The 17,110-nt window shown below is 47.7% G+C and overlaps 1 protein-coding gene across 1 annotated transcript in view; it reads left to right on the top strand.

The window, feature by feature from the left end:
* dcc (DCC netrin 1 receptor) overlaps window positions 1-17,110 on the top strand; it is a 1,518,136-nt gene that overhangs the window by 1,320,740 nt on the left and 180,286 nt on the right. Inside the window, exon 15 of the mRNA XM_038792949.1 lies at window positions 3,344-3,485. Coding sequence (XP_038648877.1) covers window positions 3,344-3,485 — 142 coding nt within the window. The remainder of the gene's footprint in view (window positions 1-3,343; window positions 3,486-17,110) is intronic.

The following is a 17,110-nucleotide window of genomic DNA, read 5'->3' on the forward strand; positions in this document are numbered from 1 at the left end:
CTGCACTCCCTTTGAATGTAGTCCTCCATGGTGATCTCTCCTGTTTCAATGTGGGGCAGCACGGTAGCACAGTGGTTAGCACAGTTGCTTCGCAGCTCCAAGGTCCCAGGTTTCATTCCTGGCTTGGGTCACTGTCTGTGTGGAGTCTGCATGTTCTGCCCGTGTCTGCATGGGTTTCGTTCCACAGTCCAAAGATGTGCAGGTTAGGTGGATTGGCCATGCTAAATTGCCCTTAGTGTCCAAAAAACGTTAAGTGAGGTTACGGGGATAGGGTGGAGGTCTGGGCTTTGTTAGGGTGCTCTTTCCAAGGGCTGGTGCAGACTCAATGGGCCGAATGACCACTTCCTGCACTGTAAATTCTATGATTCTATGAACTTATTTGGCTGGATTCTCCGCTTCCTCAACAGCATGCTTCTCGGCAGTGCGCTGTTCATTGACGGTGGGATTTTGTCTTCCCACCGCTTGTCAATGGGCTTTCCCATTGAAGCCGCCCCACTCTGCCTGGAAACCCGTGGGTGAGGGGTGTGCTGCCGGCGGGAAAAGTGAATCGCAGCAGCCGGAGAATTCCAGCCATTGTGTTACTTTTGTTGGACCTTTGTGATGCGTGACTACTCAGATTCTGATTTTTCATGAAGAGAATGCTTCTGTATCAATCCAGGCAGTGTGCAGGGCCTTCAATCTTCCACTCACTTTTTGTGTAGTGGAAAAATAGGAACTCCACAAAAGTAAACTATTACATCTAGGAAATAGGACGCACTGGGCGGGATGCCCCGACGCCGGCTCCAAGAATGCTCCGCATTTCCAGGGGCTAGGCTGGTGCCGGAGGGGTTGGCAATGCGCCAACTTGCGCTGAAGGGTTGGCGCGAGTTGGCACATGCGCAGAACCGCCGACGTGATTCCGAGCCTGTGCAGACCGACTGCCGTGTTCATGCGCATGCGCAGGGGTGTTCTTCTCCGTGCCAGCCATGGCAGAGCCCTACAGAGGCCGGCGCGGAAGGAAGGCGTGTCCCCACGGTACAGGCCCGCCCGCAGATCGGTGGGCCCCGATCGCGGGCCAGGCCACCGTGGGGGCCCTCCCCCGAGGACTCCACTAGATGGCCTACCAGCCAGGCCCCGCCATGTGGGACCATGTCCATGTCACGCCGGCCACACTGGCCAGGAACTGATGGTCACTCGGCACATCGGGACCCAGCGAATTGCCGGAGGGCCGCTGCCAACGCCCCCGACCAGCATGGTGTAAACCCCGCCCGACAACCAACGCCGGAAAATACGGCAGCCGCCGTCGGAGTGGCGGGGCGGGATTCACGTTGTCCGCTAGGGATTCTCCAACCCGGCGGGGGGTCGGAGAATTCCGCCCAATTTCTCTGAAGATAGTGCAGAGGAGATGTACAGGACTGTTACCAAGGAAAACTGCAGCAATGAGCAGAGGTATGATAGCCGAGGTTTATTTTCCTTAGAACAGAGGAGGATAAAAGGTGACCTAATTGAGGTGTACAAAATTATGAGGGGCCACGGCAGGGCAGTCAGGAAATTATTGGGGCGGGATTCTCCGACCCCATGCCCGGTCGCAGAATCGCTGGGGGGCCGCGCGAATTGCGCCACGCTACCCCGACGCGGGACGCGATTCTCTGCAGAGCGGAGAATCGGTGCCATTAGGGCTGGCGTGGTCACCACGGGGTGATTCTCCGGCCCAGGTGGGCTGAGCGGCTGTAAAAAAAAACCGAGTCCCGTCGGTGCCGTTCTAACATGCTCTGAGCCGGCGGGACCTCGGCGTTGAAGGGTCTGGGAGCAGGCCATTGAGGGGTGGGGGCGTCTGACCCCGGGAGGGTCCACGATCGGGACCCACCGATTGGGGGGCTGGCCTCTCTGTCTTCCGTGCCGTCGCCTGTACTCCTGCCCCATGTTGGATCGAGGCTGGCGCGGACAAGGGGGAAACTGCGCATGCGCAGAAATCGCGCCGGTGGGACTGCGCATGCGCGGGTTCACGGCAGACCCACTGCACATGCGTGCATCCCCCAACGCCCATTCCACGGCCAGATCAGCAGCTAGAGCGGCGTGAACCACTCCAGTGCCTCGCTGGCCCCGTGTTGACGCCCTCGGAAAACGCGACGGCGTTTCCGATGGCGTCAATACTTAGCCTCAGGATCAGAGAATCCCGCCCCCTGTTCCTCTAGCTGATGGGCCAATTACCAGTGGGCATAGATTTAAGGTGATTGTTAGAAGGATTAGAGGGTACATGAGGAAAGTGTCATTTTTTTTCACTGAATCCACTCCGTGACAAGTGGCTGGAAATGTAAAACTGTTCCATCAACATTCAGCAACATTGAAGGCCTTGGTCATATTCCTACAGGTCGAATATCCTTGATCGGGGCAGCAGGGTAGCATGGTGGTTAGCATAAATGCTTCACAGCTCCAGGGTCCCAGGTTCGATTCCCGGCTGGGTCACTGTCTGTGTGGAGTCTGCACGTCCTCCCCCTGTGTGCGTGGGTTTCCTCCGGGTGCTCCGGTTTCGTCCCACAGTCCAAAGATGTGCGGGTTAGGTGGATTGGCCATGCTAAATTGCCCGTAGTGTCCAAATAAAAGTAAGGTTAAGGGGGGGGTTACGGGTATAGGGTGGATACGTGGGTTGAGTAGGGTGATCATGGCTCGGCACAACATTGAGGGCCGAAGGGCCTGTTCTGTGCTGTACTGTTCTATGTTCTATGTTCTATATGCCCGAAAAGTGAACACATCCAAACACCAAACTTTTTTTGAATGGTGATGCAGTTAATTTGTATGTTAAAAAAGCAACGTGTTATATTACAGTTGTAATAACACGTTAACAGGTAAGAAGTAAGCTCTGTGAGAGTTAGCTAATGGAGAAAACAAATTGTTGAATATTTGTTGAATATAGCTAGCATAGTCTTAGGTTATTGTAATGTAAGTAAGCCTCGGACTACTGTATATATGATAGATCTGAGTACCAAAATGCAATGTAACCCAAGGCAGATAAAGCGTACGTGTTCAATGGAGTGACGAGTTGTTATGGCAGAAAGAATGGGAAACTTTGATGTATAAAGTCACTGTCATTTCTGTCTGCTTTGGATAAGCTTAACGTCTGGAGGAACACCTTGGAAGGGAGAGAGATTTAATGGGGAGCCAATGGATTTTCCAATCGCAGTAGTTTAATTAATGTCTAAACAGGTGTCATGGAAGTGTCCCTTCTATGTTTTGGCAAACAATGAGGATTATATCATATTAAATTATACTAACATTATCTGTATTAAAAGGGGAAGTTATTCTATTCCAATGAAGTTTGATTGAACATTGGTGACTAAAATGCAGAAATCTTTCTGTTTTCCAGAGTATAAAGGTCAGCTGGCTGCCACCACCACCCAATATGCAGAATGGTTTTATTACCGGCTACAAAATCAGGCACAAAAAAATTGGCCGTAGGGGTGACATTGAGACCCTGGAACCCAACAATCTTTGGTACCTCTTTACAGGTGAGATTCAATGCTTCAAAGCATTGCCCATTTTTATTAACACTGGGTGCATCCTGTTGTAGGAGGTCCTGCTCCTCCATAACCACTCCTCATACTGAACTACATTGGTTCCTGGTTCCCCGAGTGCCTGAAGTTTTAAATCTGATCCTAAATCATTTCATCCAGCCCTGTATCACCCTGAACTTGCTTTACCACTGAATCTGGCCTTTGGATCCCCCATCTGACCCATCACATCAATATTAGTTTGAGCCTTCAGCTCCCTGGGTCTACTGTCCCGTGGCTCCCTCTAAATCCTCTGCCATTCTTTCTCCTCCTACTTTACAAACCTAAAAAGCCAATCATTTGGTTCACCCTGCTAATCTCTCCTTTCTTAGCCCTACATCCATTTTCCACACACCTGTCTGAGCAGTTCCTTGTAATGTTCTCTATTATAGGTGCTAGATAAATGCAAGTTGTTGTTGGTGTGCTGGTTCTATGTGCTTGTAGCCCACCCAGGAAGCAAAGCGAACAGTGCACAGCGTATTCCAGATATTAATTTTATCATGCAATCTCACATTGTCCTCTTTGTCTTTTGATGGTAGTGGAACAAATCCGAATTGGCCTTCAACCACCAAATTTACTAAATATTAATTGAACAAATGCAGCAGAAACAGAAGATATATTTTTAAGTAGCTGTTAATCTTGGCCAACACCTTGAGTAGTGGAAAATAATATTGTAATTTCTGTATAAGAAAAATTCTTTGTAGTGGCTCCTTTCCCTTAACCTTTACAGAATCTATCCGACCATACACTCTCTCTTTAAAGCCTCCAGACAGACTAACCATTTCAACAAGATAATCATAGAATTTACAGTGCAGAAGGAGGCCATTCGGCCCATCGAGTCTGCACCGGCTCCTGGAAAGAGCACCCTACCCAAGGTTAACACCTCCACCCTATCCCCATAACCCAGTAACCCCACCCAACACTAAGGGCAATTTTGGACACTAAGGGCAATTTATCATGGCCAATCCACCTAACCTGCACATCTTTGGACTGTGGGAGGAAACCGGAGCACCCGGAGGAAACCCACGCACACACAGGGAAGATGTGCAGACTCCACACAGACAGTGACCCAAGCCGGAATCGAACCTGGGACCCTGGAGCTGTGAAGCGATTGTGCTATCCACAATGCTACCGTGCTGCCCAAGTTCCCTCAAAAACGAGACCAAGCATATTTAAATAACGGATTATTTAATTTTCAGAATAACTGGCACACAAATACAAGTTTGAACAACTTCACAAAGCATTTTGAATTTAATACCCTTCCCTCGCCACTAGTCGCAGACAAGCTGACCGAAGAGAGTTTTAACTGGAAACGAATAGATAGATTGGGGCAAGTGTGTACTTAATATCTGAGAAAAAAAATGAAGCATGATTGCAAGCATGTGCTGATTTCTGGTTTTAACTGTGGTGCATTTGGCTGTATAAGAGTAGTCTGCTCACTGGAGTCCATGTGATCACTCAAACAGGTGGGTGGACTTTGACAACCCCATTTAAAATTATAAAATGAGAGGCTTTCGATTGGATTTGGCTCATGAACCATCCAATGAAAAGATGAGTTTCAGGCACAGAACTTGGGGGTTCTTTAAAATTCTGTTTGCCTGATCTCAAGAAAGGATCAGTCCTCACAGTTGCTTTGTTCCCTCTGGTAAACATTTTGTAGAAAATTGACAGCATAGTGGTTTTGGAAAGTTTGGAGCTCATCAAACAAATGCCAGGATAGGAGGCACTACATCTGAAGAGGAAATCAGTCACCATCCACAGCAGTGACGACATGGTGCAGTTGGACCTACAGGTGTAGAGGAGAGAGGTGCAGAGGAGAGAGGTGCAGAGGAGAGAGGTACTCAGGGTAGTGATGCCCACGAGAGAGAGAAGTGGAGGAGAGAAAGATGCAGAGGAGGGAGATGTAAAAGGGAGGGAGATGTACAGGGGAGAGAGATGTACAGAGGAAACGGATGTACGGGGAGGGAGAGGTACAGGGGAGAGAGATGTATAGGAGAGAGAGATGCGCAGGGGAGACAGATGTACAGAGGAAACGGATGTACAGGGGAGGGAGATGTACAGGAGGGAGAGGGATTTACAGGAGAGACAGATGTACAGGAGAGAGAGATACAGAGGAAAGAGATCTACAGAAGAGAAGAGCAAAGCAGAGAGGTGCACAGATTATCAGTTATAAGATTGTTATATTTTGAATTGATCATGCTGGTCATCAAGTTCAATTCCCTGATCCTACCTCCCCCCGCATGTCCCTTGATCCTTTTCGTCCCAAGAGCTATATCTAATTCCTTCCTGAAATTACACAACATTTTGGCCTCAACTACTTTCTGTGGTAACAAATTCCACAGGTTCACCACTCTCTGAATAAAGACATTTCTCCTCACCTCAGTCCTAAAAGGTTTGTCCCTTATCCTCAAACTATCACCCCTAGTTCTGGACTCCCCACCATCAGGAACATTCTTTCTGAATCTGCTGTGTCTAAACCTATTAGAATTTTGTAAGTTTCTGTGAGATTCTCTCTCAACCTTCTTAACTCCAATGAATATAATCCTAACCGATTTAGTTTCTCCTCATATGACAGTCTCACTATTCCAGGTATCAGCCGGGTAAACCTTCACTGCAGTCCCTCCATAGCAAGAACTTTCTTCCTCAGATAAGGACACCAAAACTGCCCACAATACTCCAGGGGTAGCATCACCAATGCTCTAAACAATTGCAGTAAAACATCCCTATTCCTATACTCAAATCCTCTCGCTATGAAGGCCAAAAAACATTTGCCTTCTTTATTGCCTGCTGTATCTATACGCTTACTTTCAGTGACTGATGCATGAGGACACCAAGATGTCGCTGAGTATCCACCTCTCTTAATTTACAATCATTCAAATAATAATCTACCTTCCTATTTTTGCTACCGAAGTGGATAACCTCACATTAATCCACATTATACTGCATTCGCCATGCATGTGCCCACTCACTCAGCCTGTCCAATCTCACTGAAGCATCTCTGCATCCTCCTCACAGCTCCCACCCAATTTTGTATTATTTGCATATTTGGAATGAAAAATGAAAATGAAAATCGCTTATTGTCACGAGTAGGCTTCAATGAATTTACTGTGAAAAACCCCTAGTCGCCACATTCCGGCATCTGTTCAGGGATGCTGGTATGGGAATTGAACCGTGCTGCTGGCCTGCCTTGGTCTGCTTGAAAAGCCAGCGATTTAGCCCAGTGTGCTAAACCAGCCCCTATTTGGGGGTAATACATTGAGTTCCCCCGTCCAAATCATTAATATAGAATGTGAACAGTTGGGGTTCTAGCACAGATCCCTGCAATACACCACTAGTCACTGCCTGCCAATCAGAAAAAGACCAATTTATTCCAACCTTTTGCTTCTTGTCTGCTAACCAGCTTTCTCTCCATCTCAAGACACTACCCGTAATCCTATGTGCTTTAACTTTCCATATTAATCTGCTATGTGAGACCTTGTCGAAAGCCTTCTGAAAGTCTAAACAAACTACATCCACCTCTTCTCCCTGGTCAACTCTACTGGTTACATCTTCAAAGAATTCTCATAGATTTGTCAAGCATGATTTTCCTTTTGTAAATTCATGCTGATTTTATCTGATTCCACCACTGCTTTCCAAATGCTGTGCTATGAAATCCTTGATAATGGACTCCAGCAACTTTCCTACTATCGATGTTAGGCTCACTAGTCTATAGATCCCTTTTTTCTCTCTACACCTCCCTTTTTGAATAGTGGGGTTACATTCGCCACCCTCCAGTCTGCAGGAAATCCATGTCTGATGATGAGTGTGTTTCAAATATCTTTGCACATGCACAGTATACAATGCCAGGAGTCAAAGTGCAAACCATCGCTTAGATAGCTCGCAGCTGTGATTGGCTTATGACAGGTCTTTACAACACCGGCAAACCCTTTCCTTTTTTGTATCTGCAGTGTAATATTCTGAATGTTAGCTGTCCAACAGTGACATGTGGTATTTAACTGCATTATTAGCCATGAATTCTAATGATTAATGGTCATGTCATCAAGGTGGAAACTATAATCACTAATTCATCTGAAGACAGTGAAACAGCAATGTAGAACATGGCCTTTGTCTGTGGTGCTCCACATTCTGAAATAATTGTCACACATGTCACACCCAAATTAAAGGGCAACATCAAATAAGTAGAGAATATGAATGGAAAATGGGTCTTATTGGGAAAATTTACTGCACAAAAAAAGTGACACTAATAGACTGATTATATAACATATGCAGATCTTAATGTTTTCCGAGGTTTGTGCTATTCAGACTGGAGCAGTAGGGTAGCATTCTCTTGTGCCCCGCGACAACAGGATCAATGACCAATGGGGTGAGGGGGGAGCAATTCGGAGGTCAAACAGCCTCCTGGTTTCACGCCAGCAAGAAATGACAGCGGGATTTAATGATACTACCCGCCGTGCGGATCACGCCTCTTGCTGGAGGCTGGCGTGATACCGATTTGCACCCCACAAATGGGATGCAGATGAAGGCCCAACCGGAATCTTTCCCCCCTCTTTCCCTGATTCTTTGAACGTCAGTGGGAACATACATCAGTTCAGAGCACATCTGGAACAATGTGGCATCCAAAAATTGGCACTCACCTGAGGGCCTTGGCCAGCTTGCGGATACCCAACGAGAAGAAGATGGAGGCCTCCAGCTAACAGATCCTGAAGCACCATATGCATGGGAGTTCTCCACGTGGCAACGTCACTCAGGCTCAGACCATCTTCTGGGGACTTTGCTCCCACTCCGGACCTTCAGCACTTCACTATGGGTTTGGACCTTCTTTTAAGGTCTTTGCCATTGCATCTGACCTTGAGCTGTGGGATGGAAGGCAACAGGAGGTACGGTTGGGTGGCGGTGGAATATTGGTCAGAGGGGTTAAGGAACGCGATAAGGACTTCAGATGTGGTGGGTGTGTAGGATCCAAAACACATTTGTGTTTCAGGGTCCAGGAAAGGGTTTTATATCGATGCAGTACATTGATTGGTCGGGGAGATTGAGAAAGGGGCCGTGTTGATTGGTGGGCAGGGGAGGAGGGAGGTAGAGGGGTATGAATGCCCCGGTGTTTGAAGGGGAGGTGGGGGGTTGGAATTCCAAAATAAATGAAAATGGGGGGAGAATGTCCAGGTGAAGTGGTTTATGGGGCAGGGGGGAGGGAGGGTGGAGGCGGCTCTGTGCAGGAGAGATGCTTGGGGCAGGGGGCGTTCACCACACCTTAATAATCAAAGTTAAAAAACCCACAGAAACATGATAGGTGAGACTTTCTCCCGTTCACGCTGGTGGGATCTTACAGTCCCGTCGACGATGCACCCCCTGCCACGGTGTGGCGAGAAGTGTATTCAACAGGAAACCCTGTTGATAATGGGATGACCAGAAGATCCTGTCACTGGCCACTAGCAACCCACCCTCTGTTGCTGCAGAGCAAGACGCCAAGGGCGAGATAAATCCCGCCCTATATTTACAGAGGTTAGATTTGTAATAATGTTTTGTCCACCCGTGCAACCAGTTGTGGTCAAAAACTCATTATTTCTTGTGGGCTGCTATTTCTTCCAGTTGCTCCCCTGACACCTGCAGCAGGGGTTGCCTTTGATGAATTTGACAGATGCCCTCTGGAGAGCCTTAGCCTGGAGGGACCTGGCTTCATTTGGCTGTCCTCCTGTGGGCCAGCTTCTCCCTCTGTGGTCAGGGAAGACAAGGCTGAGTAAACGACACAGGGATTTCATATTGCAGCTCCTCCCCCTACGGGTGGCCAAAGATCCCAGCTTCACTCCTTGAGGGGATGGGGCACCTGGAGGGAGGCCAAAGGCCCATCTCCCTCTCAAGTGCCAACTGCAACAGCTCCTCCATGGATACAGCAATGGAGTGTAGATCAGCTTAACATCTCCAGCAGATACTGAGCATTCTGATGGACCAGGTTCTCCATGGGGTCTGCCAACATGCCCATAGAGAGTTTCATGTGTGCGGAGGTCAGCCCCACTTTATCAGAGAGTAGGTGGATGGACTCTTCTGACTCGCATGCCACTCTGTTGAGGGCCTCCAACACCTCTGCCTGCAGTTGCCCCGTCCCTTTCTGATTCTCCACAATTATTTGGGAGGCCAATTCCAGAGGATCACCATCGGACTTGGACCTTGCAGATGGCACTTTCCCAACATTCCTCCAAGTGTTGGTAAGCTTGGTTGAACTTGCCTCCTCCTGCTGTGGACAAATGTGTCTGAAGTGACGACTAGATCAGGAGACCTTTCATAAGCTTAAATGTATACCCACCAAGGAGTGAGTCTCTGGGCTGGTGGAAGGTACAGGTGTCTACTGTGATGTTACTACAGGTGCACATCTCTCTTCTTCCTGGCCCCTCTGGGCTTGGGCATCTGCTGAGGCTTGACAGGGAGTCCTCATCCTTGAGTATTGACCTCTTTCTGGTGGTATCTGTAGATGAGAGAGGAGAGAGGGAAGAGAGGAGGTGACAGCACTAGCTGCCTCCAATACAGAGGCACATTGTGCAAATCATGGATAGATCCTTACTGGGTGGATGCCCATACCCAAGCTCCAAATTGCCAACTGCCTGGTTCGGCTCTGTGCCTGCCAGCTGAGCTACCAACTCCTCAAACTCTGTGAGATGCCTCAGATGTGGGCACCCCTCTTCCCGCCTTCTCCTACTCGCTACAGTTGTGCCTCATATTCCCCTACTCAAAGACAACAGAAAAGGCGTTCGAGAGGAGTTGTATGTTTCATCCATTTGCACATTACATTTCCTCAACCACTTCTCATCCTTAAGGTCTGCCACTGTTGCATGGCATGGCATTTATGCATTGCAAGTTGTCCTGAATAATGTGGACCAGCTCCCTCCAGGACGTTGAGCTGACCCATATACAAGGAGAAGGCTTACACCGGCATCTGATTTTCAGATGTTGCTGGTGCCCTCTGCAACTAAGCCCATTCACCCCCACCACCATCCCCCCTCCCCATGCTTCTATACAGAGATATCTGTGCGTGGAAGGGTAAAGGAGGCATAGTGGTGACCCCAACACTGAGTGGATGCACGGCAGTGAGGTACAGCTGTGTTGTTGCCACTGACACGCTTGTACCTTTACATATACCCGGGAGAGCAAATAAGGACATTCATTCTTTCACAGCATTGTAGTGCCGACCACCACCACTGCACAGCCTGGCACTGTCGGGATTATCCACCTACACCTATGCAGGGTTGGTTTCCCTGCTTGATCTCTTTCTCCCATCAGTTGGGTACAGTATATTCCTCCAGACCTCAACATGGTCAAGGAGGATGGTTTGAGAGTCATTGCTGAATTTTGGCATGGAGCTTCACTTTCCCTTCCAAACATCTCCATTGTTCCTTTAGACAGTGGATCTTCGAGCACCTTTTAAATATGACGCCTGGATGTGACACTGGGGCGCGCGCCATCCAGCCCACCCCACCATGCAGATTTAGAATTTAGAATTTAGAACAGTACAGCACAGAACAGGCCCTTCGGCCCTCGATGTTGTGCCGAGCAATGATCACCCTACTTAAACTCACGTATCCACCCTATAACCCAACAACTCCCCCTTAACCTTACTTTTTTAGGACACTACGGGCAATTTAGCATGGCCAATCCACCTAACCCGCACATCTTTGGACTGTGGGAGGAAACCGGAGCACCCAGAGGAAACCCACGCACACACGGGGAGGACGTGCAGACTCCGCACAGACAGTGACCCAACCGGGAACCGAACCTGGGACCCTGGAGCTGTGAAGCATTGATGCTAACTACTATGCTACCGTGCTCGTCAAGAAACCCCTGTCTGAATAATGGATGACACCAGGGTTGGGAGAAACCGTGGGATTTCCCATTGGCTTTCACAGCAGGAGACACTGTCCATACCCACCCTGTCGCAGGACTTTGTCCTGGATGGAATATTTCCGCCTGTACATAAGGATGTACAACATTTGTATTTAGTGTGATACACTGGACAAGTTTCTTACTTGTACAGGCTATTATACATCCAATCTACCTCCATCTGGACAACATGCATACAGGAGAGATTCAAAATGCAATTGCCAGTACTCCGAGGAACCTCCTTCTCTATTTCCTTGTATCATCCTACACACTCTTGTTCCTCCTCTTCCCGTAATTCTCTTAGTGTTGAAGTCAAAATATATCTTGCAGGATCTCACAACAAAAAAAGCTTACTCCTTCAGTTCTTCTTCCAACAATCTACATACTCTTAAAACGAACCATGATGATACCTGGTTATTAATTTTTGATTTGACTCATCCTCTCTCCTGCTCTCTTCAACCCCGGTGTTGTCCTCCATTTTATGCATTGGATCCTCCATGTACATCAATCAATTGGACAACTGCATATCTTCCTGAGGTAAAAGAACATTAAAATACATTGTTACCTCCTTCACAAATGTAAATTCTTTTCCTCATCTCAAATATGTTTCTTTCGCTGTGGTTATTCAATGTATCACAAGGTATGGGTGGGAATTTCCACTCCCACCGAAGTAAAAGGACTTTTGAATGGCTCGCTGCATTTTCCACCCCACCACCTCCTCGACAAGGACATAAAATTCAGCCCTATGAGCTGTAAGGCGGATGTAGAAATGCTATAGATGCTATAGGGAGATTTGGTCACGCTGAGTGAATGGGCATATTTATGGCAAATGCAGTATAATGTGGATAAATGTGAGATTGTCCACTTTGGTAGCAAAAATAGGAAGGCAGGTTATTATTTAAATGGGTGTAAATTTAGAGAGGTGGATACTCAGCGAAACCTTGGTGTCCTTGCCGCTGAAAGTAAGCGTGTAGGTGCATCAGGTAGGAAAGAAGGCACATGGTATGTTGGCCTTCATAGCGAGAAGATTTAAGTATAGGAATAGAGATGTTTAACTGCAATTTACAGGGCTTTGGTAAGGCCACACCTGGAATGTTGTACGCAACTTTGGTGTCCTTATCTGAGGAAGGATGTTCTTGCTATGGAGGGAGTGCAGCAAAGGTTTACCCAGATGATTCCTGGGATTGCGCGACTGTCATATGAGGAGAGACTAAATCGGTTAGGATTATATTCATTGGAGTTCAGAAGAGTGAGAGGGGATCTCATAGAAACTTACAAAATTCCAACAGGGTAGATTTGGAAAGAATGTTCCCAATGGTGGGGTTGTCCAGAACTAGGGGTGATAGTTTGAGGATAAAGGGCAAACATTTTAGGACTGAGGTGAGGAGAAATTTCTTCACCCAGAGAGTGGTGAACCTGTGGAACTCGCTACCATGGAAAGTAGTTGAGGCCAAAATTTTGTGTAATTTCAAGAAGGAATTAGATATTGCTCTTGGGGCTAAAGGCATCATGGGATATGAGGGGAAGGCGGGATCAGGGTATTGAAGTTGATGATCAGCCATGATCATAATGAATGGCGGAGCAGAATCGAAGGGACGAATGGCCTCCTCCTGCTTCTATTTTCTACCTTTCTATGGTTCTATAACATATGAGCCATGGCATGTTTAACATCCACTTCAGCCACCAGATTAGAGAGATAGCAGCTTGGTTTTACATTATATTCATAAAGTATGTTTGCACATTTTAGTTTGATGGAAGACTCTCTGAATCCATGAAGGAGCTAAATTTACATAGACATGAATTTGGAATTTACTCCAGTGATGGGCGATGCTGATCCCACCATGTTATGGCCACCATGTAGGTCATGGGGGATCATTGATAAATCTCCCCGTGGGGTTCGTGGAATATCAATTCTCTCATTGAGTGGGTGGAGGCTTGCCTGATGGGAACTATTCGGCGGGAGTTGAAAGCCTGCAACCCAGACCTTAACTGGCATTCCTAATGGTCCCTGTGCTGGGACACAAGCATTGTACGCTGCAGCTGTGGCTCTTCTTTGTTGTCCAAACAAACTGGAGTTTGTATGAAGCCTGGCCTTGGTGGCATTATTACATTGGTGACGAGGGTAAAGCAAGATTTCCAAGCAGTCTTCAGAGTGAAACAAACAGCTCTCCGGTATGCAACGCAAAATGTCTTTTGTCGGTAAACCCAAGTCTTACGATAGTCACGGAGAAGATTGGGCCAAATAGAACATAGAGCGTACAATGCAGAAGGAGGCCATTCGGCCCATCGATTCTGCACCGACCCACTTAAGCCCTCACTTCCACCCTATCCCCGTAACCCAATAACATCTCCTAACCTTTTTTGGTCACTAAGGGCAATTTATCATGGCCAACCCACCTAACCTGCACGTCTTTGGACTGTGAGAGGAAACTGGAGCACCCGGAGGAAACCCACACAGACACTGGGAGAATGTGCAGACTCCACACAGACAGTGACCCAGCAGAGAATCGAACCTGGGACCCTGGCGCTGTGAAGGCACAGTGCTAATCACTTGTGCTACGTGGCAAAGCTCATTTCTTTCGGGCCAATAACATTGTGGGACACAAGAAGCAGAAAGTAATCATCCTGACAGCTTGCGGGCCCCCAATGGTCAGCACAATATAAGGCCTAACCAACCCTGAGGCTCCTGCCTCAAAAACATTTGACAATCTCGTAGGCCTAGTGTGAAATCACTCGGACCCGAAGCCATCAGTCATCCTCCAAAAATACCTGGCTGGATTCTCCAGTCTTCCAGCTGCGTGTTTACCGATGGCATGCCATTCACTGGCGGCAGGATTCCGAGATTCGCTGTCAATGGGATTTCTCACTGGCGATACCCCACGCCACCAGGAGCGCAGGGATGCATTGCCAACAGAAACAGAGAATCCCAACAGTCGGAGAATTCCAGCCACCATTTTAATATGGCAGGGAGGACCCCAGGGGAGCCATCACTGAAATTCTCAGAAGGTTGCAAAAATTGGCGGAATACTGCGAATTGGGCCCATCACTGATCAAGGTGCCATGCAATAGATTGGTGTGTGGAAAATACAATGTCACCACTCAAAATAAATTACAGGCGGAGTCTAACCTGGACCTGAAAAAGACCATTGGGATAACGCTGTCCCTGGAAAATACAAAGAAAAGGGCTCAAGACTACAAGGGGAACGTAGTGCCCTCAGGTTGGGAGGAGGGGCCTTGCGCAAGAAAGCCGATAAATCGCCCCGTGGAGCTCGTGGAATATGAGTTCCCCTATTGAGTGGGTGGAGGCCCGGCCAATAGGAACTATTCGGCGGGAGTTAAAAATCTGCAGCCCAGACCCAGACAGGGATTCCCGAATGTCCCTGGGCTGGGATGCAAACATTGTTTGCCATGGCTGTGGCTTTTTTTTTGTTGTCCATATAATCCTGAGTTTGTATGAAACCTGGTTATTGCACACCAGACTTTGTGGGCTCCTCAGAGATAGAGTCATAGATATTTATAGCATGGAAACAGGCCCTTCAGCCCAGCTTGTCCATACCCCCCAGTTTCTATCAGTAGGCTAGTCCCACTTGCCCGCATTTGGCCCATATCCCTCTATACCCAAACTTCTCGCAATGGACATTTTGAGACAACCCCCTACCAAGAAGGCCAACCTTTCTGCTCAGTCTGTGGGGAGTTGTGTCCAATCTCCCTGTCCCCTGAAACCAAGAAAGCAAACAGCTGTTGTGAATAAGTTTCAATCACAAGAGAAAGAAATGCTTACTACTTCAGGCTTCAACCCTTTACCCACAACTCTTCACTCTCCATCCTTGTCTTATGATTGGCTGGCTGCTCTAGCAGTCGCGGAAGCACAAAAATTCAGTAGTGGCTGCGGGGAGGAGAGCAATGGTGACCAGAGATATGCAAGTCCTGGTGTTTTATGATGGAGAGGGATCAAAGAGGCTCGGGAATGGGGGTGAGAAAGGTGGGGTGGGGTGGTCAGGTTTTGGCCAGGTGGCAAGGAATGAAGGGGGGGGGGGGGTGCTGCCCCCTGATGTGTGCAGGTACCTCCAGTTGATGAGCCACCATTCTTCATGTCTTCTCAAAGAAACCCTTTCACAAAAGGCCTTTGCACTCTGCCCTGCCTGCCTTTTGTGACAGTGGAGGTGGATTGAGGCCCTTAATTGCTATTTATGTGGGCAGTTAAAGGCCTCAGTAGGCGGCAGGGTGGGTGACCTAGTGGGCAACTTACCCACTCTCCATATTATGGAGACCGGGTCGGGTGTGGACAAGAAGCAGGTTGGCCATGTACCCAACATATTTCATGTAGCCACCCCCCCCTCCCCTGCCAAATACATGGCTGCAGGAGGCTGTAAAATCCAGCCTCCCCCTATTTCTAAAGTAAACAGACTCCTCTGAGGGATTCTTCGGTCAGCCAGCCCTTGGCGGCATGGCCTCACTGTCTGCGGGAGTCTCCGTCCTGGCCACCTGACAATGTGATTTCCCATTGAGGCCACCTCATGCCGCCAGGAAACCCGCAGGCGTGCGTATGCTACCGGCAGAACGGAGTTCCCTTACTACCAGCAAAGTTACAGAGTGGTTCAGCGGCAGTAAGAAAATTCCTGACCATTATTCTGAGCACATTGCTGAAAATTTCTTTTTGTATTTGGACAAATAAAAATGCTGTCAAGGTCATAGGGAGACGGTACTTCGCAGAAAGGTAATATAAAATATGAAAAAAAATAAATCAACTCTGAGGGCAGAAAGTAGCCGACAGTATGAGGATTATTTCTGCGAATGAAGCACTGCTTTCATTAAACACTGAAATGTCAGCATAGATTGAGCAATCAAGTTCTTGAGCAAGGCAATTGTTATCAACTGAGGCAAGCAAGCACTATGAGATAAAAAGCACATGGAACCATGGCGAATTCACCCACTAAGCATGACGAGAGGATGCAGAATTGGGGCATAATATCCTCCCTCCTAACCATGGCCAGGGGCAGATCATTTAGGACTGAGATGAGGAGAAATTACTTCACTCAAAGGGTCGTGAATCTTTGGGATCCTCTACCCCAGCGGGTTTTGGATATTCCATCATTAAATACATTTAAGGCTGGGATAGACAGATTTTGGATCTCTTGAGATATGGTGACCAGGTGGGAAAGTGGAGTTGAAGCCCAAGATCAGCCATGATCGTATTGAGAAGACTCAACGACCCATATGGCCTGATCTTATTTATACTATTCTTGGATGTTCGTGTCTCACAAGATTTGTGCTGGCAATGGATCCATGCAATTTGTAACCTTGTATGTGCACTGTGTACACCCTAATAATTGCATCGGGGCTCGGTGTTCTGGTCTTTTCTCAGTAGAGTTGTAGTGCGGTTAATGCAGTACCCCACAATAATGAAAATGGCAACCTCTTCCAGTGATGTATTATCAATTCCAGTAATGACAGATTTCTACAGAGTAGATCTTGACTCTGTGTAATAGTGAAAACGAGCTGATAGTGAGCTGGCACCATTTTTGCATCTATTACTAAATTTAATTCCATCTGCTTCAGTAAACACAAATCAGCAGAGATGTAAGTTGTGCTACTGACTCACTATCACTCATTTTACAGTACCGCACAAAGCCAAGATCTATTCAAATGCCAGGATTCTATGATTCTATGTACCCTGGTTGTTAGGCCTCAGTTCATATTCAAAGGAGAACAGA

The sequence above is a fragment of the Scyliorhinus canicula genome, chromosome 3 (assembly GCF_902713615.1).
Source record: "Scyliorhinus canicula chromosome 3, sScyCan1.1, whole genome shotgun sequence".
NCBI lineage: Eukaryota > Metazoa > Chordata > Chondrichthyes > Carcharhiniformes > Scyliorhinidae > Scyliorhinus > Scyliorhinus canicula.